Genomic DNA, 9,976 nt, shown 5'->3' with positions numbered 1-9,976 from the left:
TCGTGAATAAATATGCATCTATATTTTTTATTTCCGGTCACGTAAAGTACTTCAAAAAGCCTCATGTGCCTGTTAAAAAAAGTTTTGCGTAGCATCGCGTCAGAGCCCTTCACATGCGACATTTTTCAATTAATGAAGAATACATAAACGCAAATTTAAATAAGTTAATAATAAATCATTTTCTTATAAATTATAATTTAATGGCGAGTTCTATATAGATCATACCAAAAACTTTTCAAAAAATATTATTACTGATGGGCTATTTTTAAATTGCTGTATTAATGATAAGGCGCACATCTGTCTTAATTTATGTATAGAAAAAATTAGCCAAAGTTAGTTAACCTTTATTCGGCATGAAACTTTAGTTCAGTTTGCTATTCTATCTAAACGTTCACCGCATTAACCTAAATACACATCTCGTAGGAGATTGACCGAAGCGCAATCTAAAGAACCATTTATCTGTGAATATAACCATAAATTTACATTTTTTTAAATGGAGAAACTAGAAAGGACAAGTATCTTAAAGTTATGTATATCATGCCTTAAGGAAGGAGGAATTGAAAATGTATTATCCGACATATACAAAAACATCACAATCCTGGACATTTTAAATTTATGTACTACAATTCAGGTAGACTATTTATTTAAGAGTTTAGGCCGTAGTGTTTTGATTTTCCCATTTACAGCTTAGCAAAAAAGAAGTGGAAACGAAAACTTTGTGTAGTGAATGTATTGTTTTTCTTAAAGCATTTTATGACTTTAAAGAAAGGGCTATCGAATCTTACAAGATACTATCCAACTTGAATAATCACTCTTTGAATTTGGATAACTCTCACCTGAGTAAAAAGGATATGGTATTAAAGACTGAAGTTTCTTGGGAAGCTTTGTCTGATTCTGATGTAAATGATAATGGGGATGATAATTGTCAGGAAATTAGCAAAGAAGTAATCATTCAGGAAAGTTTTAGCCAAATAAGCAGCATTCAAAACCAAAAATCTTTATCAAAGCTGAACAAACAGTTGAAATTAGAGAGCAAATGGCAATGTGGTTATTGTAACATAATATTTTCCACATTGAACCCACAGGAGATAAAGAAACATAAATATATGGAAAAACAGAATCGGATTAAAGTGCATGAATGTAACATATGTGGAAAAAAATTTGATAGTTTTAGATTAAAACGTCATATGCCTTCTCATTCTACTGACAAACCGGTTGTTTGTGAATTGTGTGGAAAAGGATTAAGCTCAAAATACCATTTAAAAAAACACATGATGTTGCATAATGGTAAACCACATGTATGTGAATTATGTAAAAAGGGTAAGAATGTTGATGTATTTTGTTGTTTATTGAGCAATTGGTATATTTTTAGGATTCACCGAGAGGTTCCTATTAAAAGTTCACATGAATGAGCATGAGAAAAAAGAATCTTTTATGTGTAGTACATGTGGGAAAGTTTTTTTAACAACAATCCAGCTTTCGGTTCATGTCTCACGACATGCTTATGAAAAAAAAGTTCAAGAAGATGAAGCAAGAAATCAATTTACTTGTGAAATTTGCGGTAAAACACTTGCAAGCAAAACGAATTTAGAAATTCATCTTGCAAATCATCAAAAAACAGATTGGTATTCATGTTCCTACTGTAAAAAAAAATATACACACAAACGACAATTAAAAATGCACATTATCGAACATGAACTGCAGTATCGATGTAAAGATTGCTTTAAAATTTTTAAGAAAATTGATTTAAAGGTACATGAATGTCAAGAAACAAATACTAACTTTACCAACTACTTGCCAAATGAATGTAAAATATGTGGAAAAATACTTTTAAAAGTGAACAACATGAAGAAACATCTTCAGCGGCATAGTGCAAGAGAATGTCAGTTTTGTGGTGAAAAGTTTTTGAGTGCGCGAAAATTTAGATTTCATTTAAACTCTCATAAGTTAAAGTGTACCTTGTGTAATAAAGGATTTGCCAAAAAAGAGAGTTTGGAGTCACATATTGAAAATCAAGTCTGCATTAAGATTAAAGCTAAAAAGAAATGATGTCTTGCAATTTTATAGCGCCTTGGATAAATGTAATATTCTTAAATATAAGAATTAAAAGTGCCACATTTCAATTTTTTGTTGCGTTTTATAACCCTTTCAAACTGATTTAGTTAATTTTACCGATGACAAATAAATTATGTTATTCGCACACTATTAGATAATATAGAGACTCTAATGAGGAAGACAACTGAATTATTTCTCACGCTTGCGTCTGAACTTCACGCTAACCTCTGCTTTGTGTCATTTTTTTTTTTCAAACAGCGATCTCCACACATTTTCTCTAAACAATTAACGGGATCTGGACATCTTTTGAGAAAAAACTGCTGTTAAAGTGGAAACTATCGAATTTATGAACTGTCAGGGGCCATGTTATTTACTAAATGCCCCTAGTTCTTATAGGTAGGCAGTGAGATTTTGAATGACTGCGCCTGTTCAGATTAATAGCCCTTAACATTTTTCTATGGCGGTTTCGATTTTATCAGCATATTATTTGGTAATACAGTACAGTACACTAACCTACAGGCTACAGAAGATTTAAACAGATCTAAGCATATTTTGAGAAAATGCTGCCGTAAAAATGCCGCATACAAAGTTATTGACGATCTGGCAGCAGCCATGTTGCTTATTGTGCAAGGTCATTGGTTAAAGACGAGATTTTAAATTCCGCAAAATTTTTTTCATAGTTGCTTGATAAATTCATATATTGTCGGCATAGTCAGGGATTCGATATCTCTAGTAGCTATATGGATAATATAGTGGTCCTACCATGGTAAAAACTGTTAATAGCGGTTAATAATTTTCCTCGCATGCCTCCACATTTCACCCATTAACTCGCATTTTGCACTTTCCTAAACAGCGATTTCCATACACACAACTCGTTTTATTAGACCATTTAACAAGATCTAGGTATATTTCGAAATAATACCGCCGTAAAAAATGCCGCATCCGCATAATGAGATTTTAAATCTCGTATGTGCATGTTGTCTGGAACTTCTCAATATATTTTTTTTATATTTGCTTCTAAAGTTCTGGTATTATTAGCATAGACAGGGCCACTATATCTCTAATAGCTACCATACAAACACTTTTTTTCGCATTAAACAAAATATTCCTTGATGTAGCATTATATAAATACTTGAAAGGTGTTGGAATTGTCTGTTCCTAGAGAAACTGCACACACAACACACATTTATTCCCACCCATAATACTTTTTTGTCGTGATCCATTTTTATTTGTATTAGCTTTTGCGAAGTGTGGATCGAGGATTTCTTTCTTTATCCATAAGTTCCTGTGAAAGTTATTTATCTATAGTTCGAATTTTTTAAAAATTCGTGGTATTTCAAAAAATATTTTTGTTCAAAGTCTATAAACTGTACTGCTAGTGTTTTAGATTTTATATTTCGTGCTACCCGGTAAGTTCATTAGAATTAAATAGTGCTTAAATAGGAACCAGATTTTTGTTCTGTTTTGTTTGTTGTAGTTAATATGTAAGTAATATTAAATAAAAAATGCAGAGTCATTATCTAATATTATATTTTGTTGCAGCAATAACGAGTTGTAGTCTGCCTGGCAGTCGTAAATCTAGCAAGGATTGTGGTTGTTACAAGATGATGAAACTGCCCTTTTGAATACATCTCAGAGATGTTAGATTGAAAACTTGGAAGTCCAAATGTGTTATATCATTAATTAATTTTTGAGTTATTTTATCAGTAACATTTGAATAAATGGTTTTTCTATTATGGATCTTGTTTTTATTTAAAATTGTTAAAATTTACTTAGCAAATTTAGAAACTTTCAGGCAGCTTCTCATGCTATCACATGATCACAACTTAGAGGTAATCCACATAAGCATAGAGAACGCTAGTTTTGGACTATCATGTTTACAAAAAAACTTATTTCAATGTAACCCAAGTTAATCCCAAACCCAAATGTCAGGAAATTAGTTTTAGAGAATACAAAAATTAATATGATGAATATATAGGATTTTATTCACAACTTCAAATGTTAAATATTCCCAATTCTCCCGCTTTTTGCTTCAGAATTAATGGACTTACCTTATATACGCATAAGTTATTGTATGCGCGTTAAATAGATTTTAAGTTTAACCATTTAACTGAAACGTTGGAACACTGAAACGTGTCGTTTATTATCTCAATATTTAAAAAACGACATTTAAAAAAATTCTATCAAAATAATCAAAAATTTCTTCAAAAAAATTGCATAATGTCTACCACCAAAAAATTACCAATTAAAAATATATGCATTTTTAACAGCAATTTTTATCTGGTAATATATGTGGAATTGGATCGTGTTTACCCGACTTTGCCACCCATTTTTAAATGTTAGTCTACAAATATCCACCACAGATAAATGTATATTCACGTTTCGTAAGGCTTGATAGGTTTCAGTTAGATTTGTCAGATTGACTGTCGCTCTACCTAAATTACAGGAATTTATTATAAATCTTTTGATTGAATGGATCTTGGTCCGTCACGTGTCTTGACATTATTTTTATGGCTAAATCATCTTAAAGATCCGGCAATGGACCAATGGTGTTGGTTAATTTGCTCAACAGGCGACGATGGAAAAGAAAAAAGATGAATATATACTGTTGTTCCTAGTTTTGTTCTCTGGATTTGTTGTTATATTTTATCCAGCATTCTTTGTTTAGTATCCTCTCGTTATTGAGTGCGTGGTACAATCCTGTTTAATTGTGATTGGAGTTTGTAAACCTAGTAGAGTATTTCGACTATAAGTTAGAAAAAAAGCAAATTCAACAGACCGTTGTAGTCATGGCAGATGATTCCTGGAGGACACCAGCGTTTCGGCAAAGTGTTGTGGCAAAAATGTAAACATTTTTTCAAAAATATTGGTGTTTGTTATGTATGGTAAATTTTGTTACAGAGATGAAGCAATTCGTCAGTCCGGAATGAATACTTCCAGAAACAGTATCGAAATGGAAAATCACGTTTTTCAGAAGGCCAAAAATAAAGAGGAGTATCTTAGCTTTGTGGCCAGACTTATTTTACATGTTCGTGAAATGAGTAAGTTTTTCATTCAGCCTTAATTTTTTAAGTGCTATAACTGCTTATTTACTGAGATTTCGTGCCATACTTGTATAGCACTGATCTTCAACCTGTGATATAAAATTATGCCTGTCAGTTGTCGAACATTATTTGCACGTATTTTTATTTAATTTATCAAAGTTAATTTGGCATATTTTGCACTACACAGACTAAATTGAAATGTGTTCATAACATATGGGCCGTACCAGTTAGTAGTTCCTAAGTTATACAGAAAAATAAATTTTTAATTTGATTTTTGGCTTATTACTATTCCCAATCCTTATAAGGTTTCCAGGCCTAATGGGATAGTGATGCTCATAGTAAGAGTCATTATCCAAATAAGAATTAATAATCTGACAGAGTAAATTCTAGACTTCTGTAGGGGCATGATACTACATATTTATTTTTTACACAAATTGTTAGTGCCAATGAATCAAAGCCACAAACAAGACAGTACTTGTCCATTAAGACGTTAAGTGGCCCTTTTAGATACAAAGAAAGGCCAAGCTGGAATGAATGGTCATGGGCAGCAGCAAGGGGCGCCCGGCATGCCAGATCCAATTAATGCTCTTCAGAATTTAGCCAGCCAAGGAAGTCGGAATCCAATGGTTGGAATGGGTGGACCACAAACAGGGCAGATGGGTGGTCCTGCCCAAGGTCCAGCTACAAATTTGTTACAGACTTTAAATAGGGGCCCTGGACAACAAATTATGATGGGCACAATACCTGGAAGTATGCCAATGCAGGTAACTTTCTTTGATTAATTAAGTATTAAAACTGATAAAGACAGTTATATGCATATTTTTCTATATGGTAAATTGATTTGAAGGTTTTAAATTGGTTTATTTTTTGCTATAACTTTTGTATTTGTTATACTTGAGAGCACCTTCTATCACAATGTTATTAAAAATAATAGGTACAGGGTGCTAGAGTTAAATAATTTTTATTCTGAAAATAATGGTATGGGGCCTTGCAGTCTATCGCATTTATTTAGCGGTATAAGGTGCGCCTTTGTTAAAGAAAATGAAAACTTTTTTTGTTGCAGATGGTCAGTAAACAAATAAGATCGCTTTTTTTTTGCTGGAATGTATAAAACATTTCGCAAAAAATTTTCAATGGCTACATGCAAAAAGCGTTCTGGTTATTTTTTTCTTGTATAAAATCTCGGCAACAATTTTGAAGTCAGATTCAAAAATATCCACAATAGAAACCGGGGTTCCCGAGAGAAGGGGAAGGGTCGCATATTTGAGTAATGGCTTGACATAAAGTTTAATATTTACGATTATCAGTAGGGGTCCGTCTAAAACTAATATTTACAATGTTGTCAGTTTTATTATTTTTCCTATGTTGCAGCTCAACAATTTGATAGAATTATACAATAATACTATATTAGCTTTAAATTAAATTTTGTGAAAAAAAAAACTAAATTTACACAATTTGATTCCATTAACAGGTACATCAAAATATTGGTATGCAATCGAATAACGCTATGGGCGGACAAATGGGTGGGCAAATGCCTGGACAAATGCCCATGCAGATGCAAGGCCAAAGTATGGGACCCATTTCAGGTCAGTTGGCTGGTCAAATGCAAAATACGGTAGGGCCGCCTGGGCAGATGGGCGGCCAGTTGCCTGGACAGATGCAGATGGGAGGCGGAATGCAAGGGCCCATGAATAACCAAATGATGGGTAAATTTTTTTGCATTCTTTTTGCAGCGACCATTGATTTAGAGATGACTAGTATTTTTTTAGTCAATGCCTAACGCTCTATTACTTTGTGATTTTTTCAATAAGCACTGATTTTATATAGGCGTTTAGCTGTAGCTGTTTAGCAATATTATCACTGCGAATGGTAAATAATGAGCACGATTGTTGCTAATAGAAGCCCAGCAAGTATTTTCTTAAGATTTGGCAAAACTTGTTTCTATTTCGTAGCTGGTATACAACAACTCCAACAACAGAAACCACAGGGCCAAAATCCAATGATGATGAATCCCAATGCCATGGCAGCCGCAGCTGCCGCAGCAGTAGCCGCTGGTGGTTTTCCACGTCAACCGACTCCTACTCAAATGTTCACTCAGAGTCCTTTGCCACCATCAGCACAATCACCAGCGGGAGGTATAGTGTAGTTTTATAGAAACAACAGTGTATCACACTTTATTTGTTGAATTCGTTTAATAGCTAAAGAGGACGCTCATGTATCAATTCTTATTAAAATGGGTACTGACTGTTTACTATGAATATAGGGCTATTCCACTCTTATCAGGTTTATGTTTGTTTAACTATTTCCACTTTAGGAAGTGGTGGTATGAATGTAGGTCAGCCACCAGTGGCCTCACCAGCACTTGCACCCTCACCTGGTGCCCAGATGGGTATGATGACAAGTACCGGTGGACCGCCAAGATCAGTAAACATGGCGCCAAGTCCAAGTAGCGCATCATTAAATACTCCTGGACAGCCCGGTCAAAGTCCCATTTCCGCGGGTGGCGCTATGACAGATGAACAGGCTTATAGAGAGAAGGTCCAAACTAACCAAACTTTAGTTTAGTATTGAAATAAGTTTTGTTTATAGGTTAGGCAACTAAGCAAATACATCGAGCCACTACGCAAAATGATTGCTAAAATGGGGAATGATGATGTAGAGAAAATGAGTAAAATGAAAAAGCTTTTGGAAATACTTTCGAATCCTCATCAAAGAATGCCTCTGGATACTCTTATTAAATGTGAAATTGTCCTCGAGAAGATTGACTTTAAAAGAGGCGATAATAGTGTACCAACCACGGCGGCACCGCACCTACCTTTCAAAGAGCCGCATGTATTTCATTCACTGCTTGATGCAGTGAGCCAAAATTTGCAAAGTCCTGTAATTAATCATACTCTCCACCGAACCTTTGGACCCACCCTCGACGCCCTATTTGGACCTGAAATGAAGTAAATTTTTTCCGCGTTATCGAGACAATTTTGATCGGCTTTTGTTACTAGATTGGTTCCACCACTGAAGAAGGCCAAAATTGAGGAACCAACTAGTGATATTCCAGATGTTCTTCAGGGTGAAATTGCACGGTTAGATCAGAGATTTAAAGTCAGCTTGGATCCAAATCAGCAACCTGGTTCTAAATCCATCCACCTAATTTGCTACTTAGATGACAAGCATTTGCCTTGTGTACCGCCTATATCATTGACAGTACCTGAAGGGTATCCTAAGGTTTCTCCCACTTGCCATGTGACACCGCACGAATATACGGCCACAAAATTTTTGACAAACGTCCAAACTGCGTTGCAGGTTGGTATACTTTTATTTGAAGGTGAAAATGACCATCAGACTGCATTACATATTTGACATGTTTAGCACATTTTATTGGATTTTTGGTTGCCACCAGTTTCATTAGTTTTTCTGATATTCGGTTTGGCAAAAATTTCATTACAAGTTGCAATTATCTTTTTTAAATGTGTGCATATAATTATGAATTATTCAAGGAAATTGTGTAACATCATTTATTCTACCTACAACGTAAAAATAAAACATGAATAAACAATTATTTTTTGGGAATACTCGAGAAGCAAAAGTATATTTTGCTGTCTTGAAAAGCAGGAATTACCCTAACGACACATTTTAATAGTTACTCTAACTACAAATTTTAAGAGTTATCCTAACTATAAACTTTAATAATCACAAAATCAAATTTAGAGTATGGCACAAGAGTTTGTTGTTGGTCATTTCCGAAAAGTTTGCAGTACTTGGAGGTATTCTAAAAAACTCGTTTTGTTTTAGGCAAGGATTCAAAAATTGCCGAAGTATTTTTCCGTGTCTCAGCTCTTGGATACTTGGGAAATGAGTGTAAGACAAGCCTCGGCGCCCAGCAGCACTCCTGTTGATGCGCTTACTATTCTCCTGGGCCTATAATTATTTATTTCAACATTGTATGAATTTATTCTTTTCAGAAAATTAAACACTTATGTAAAACCAAATTTTGTATGCCCTGGAGGGTCAACATAGACCAAGAGTTTTGTGCATAAAAAATCATTAACGAAAAAAAATTGGAGCTACAACTAACATAGTTTGAGCATATAAACTTTATATATAGAATCTCTAAAAATCGACCTGTAAATCTCCAATCTGCCAATCTTGTCTGCCATTTAACGTTCATTTGGGTAAAGTCCATTGAATTGAATTGCCGATCATAAATTGAATGCTTAAATCATGTGTAAGTGACATCATATATTTGATCTAAAGAGAGTAAGGGTAGTACATCATGTTAGGTTGGCAACACTACTCAGTAGTTTGCACGAGAGATATACAGGATGTTTTAATTCTTAGTGTTAATAATTAAGGGGGAGATTTTTGGGTCCATTAAAAAAAAAACTTCACATGAACATGTGTACAAAACGTATAAATTTTTGAGATTTAAGGTGGTAAAATTTACAAAAATAAAATAAATTTTTTTGGTAACTATCATACCACTTTAGATATTTTAATGATATTTGGCACACATGTACTGTGTAACAAGAATAATTATTTAGGGTACCACCTGTCTATTTTGGCATACATTGTTGGTATGTCACTAATTTCTCATAAAATTATTCTTGCAATCTCCAATCATTTCTAAAGAAATTTAATTTCTTGATTTTTTTCAATCCCATGTACAGTTTTCGCTTTAAAAAATAAAAACCTCTGCATGATCATAACGATATTCCCTTAATTATTGACACTCAATTATAAAACACCCTGTATGATTGCAATGTAGTTTTACATTAAACGACCCGAAGCGAAGCTGGATTGAACGAATGGTCTTTTTCTTTCTTTGCGATGAGTGACAACTTTTTCAAGACGAATAGTTTCTGGGTATATTTTGGGAAAAC

At 33.8% G+C, this 9,976-nt stretch overlaps 2 protein-coding genes across 3 annotated transcripts; both read left to right on the top strand.

The window, feature by feature from the left end:
- Window positions 1-338: 338 nt before the first annotated feature.
- Window positions 339-2,136, top strand: LOC132696579 (zinc finger protein 26-like). The gene is made up of 3 exons (XM_060661479.1): window positions 339-631; window positions 687-1,320; window positions 1,373-2,136. Exons 1-3 carry the CDS (start codon window positions 494-496, stop codon window positions 2,047-2,049), a joined length of 1,449 nt encoding a protein of 482 aa, XP_060517462.1. The 5' UTR covers window positions 339-493; the 3' UTR covers window positions 2,050-2,136.
- A 2,529-nt stretch (window positions 2,137-4,665) lies between these two features.
- LOC132696967 (mediator of RNA polymerase II transcription subunit 15) lies at window positions 4,666-9,153 on the top strand. 2 transcript variants are annotated; one of them, XM_060662170.1, is made up of 9 exons: window positions 4,666-4,900; window positions 4,957-5,096; window positions 5,595-5,863; window positions 6,571-6,805; window positions 7,052-7,234; window positions 7,414-7,637; window positions 7,689-8,047; window positions 8,099-8,399; window positions 8,889-9,153. In XM_060662170.1, exons 1-9 carry the CDS (start codon window positions 4,845-4,847, stop codon window positions 9,018-9,020), a joined length of 1,899 nt encoding a protein of 632 aa, XP_060518153.1. In that variant the 5' UTR covers window positions 4,666-4,844; the 3' UTR covers window positions 9,021-9,153. The 2 variants fall into 2 exon arrangements, with proteins under 2 accessions (XP_060518153.1, XP_060518154.1); XM_060662171.1 differs by having other exon boundaries at window positions 4,667-4,900; window positions 5,607-5,863; window positions 8,889-9,145.
- The last annotated feature ends 823 nt before the right edge of the window (window positions 9,154-9,976 follow it).

Source organism: Cylas formicarius, unplaced genomic scaffold, assembly GCF_029955315.1.
Source record: "Cylas formicarius isolate icCylForm1 unplaced genomic scaffold, icCylForm1.1 PGA_scaffold_1__22_contigs__length_36826433, whole genome shotgun sequence".
NCBI classification, from domain to species: Eukaryota; Metazoa; Arthropoda; class Insecta; order Coleoptera; family Brentidae; genus Cylas; species Cylas formicarius.
The sequence above is the reverse complement of the archived record's forward strand: the minus strand, read 5'-3'. Positions and strand labels throughout refer to the sequence as shown.

Bases quoted from the DNA above. Each gene is read 5' to 3' on its own strand.
- LOC132696579 (XM_060661479.1), top strand. From the start codon at position 494: ATGGAGAAACTAGAAAGGACAAGTATCTTAAAGTTATGTATATCATGC. The intron at 632-686 runs GTAGACTATTTA...TCCCATTTACAG, and splicing joins ATTTATGTACTACAATTCAG to CTTAGCAAAAAAGAAGTGGA. The intron at 1,321-1,372 runs GTAAGAATGTTG...GTATATTTTTAG, and splicing joins ATGTGAATTATGTAAAAAGG to GATTCACCGAGAGGTTCCTA.
- LOC132696967 (XM_060662170.1), top strand. From the start codon at position 4,845: ATGGCAGATGATTCCTGGAGGACACCAGCGTTTCGGCAAAGTGTTGTG. The intron at 7,638-7,688 runs GTCCAAACTAAC...TTTTGTTTATAG, and splicing joins AACAGGCTTATAGAGAGAAG to GTTAGGCAACTAAGCAAATA. The intron at 8,400-8,888 runs GTTGGTATACTT...GTTTTGTTTTAG, and splicing joins ACGTCCAAACTGCGTTGCAG to GCAAGGATTCAAAAATTGCC.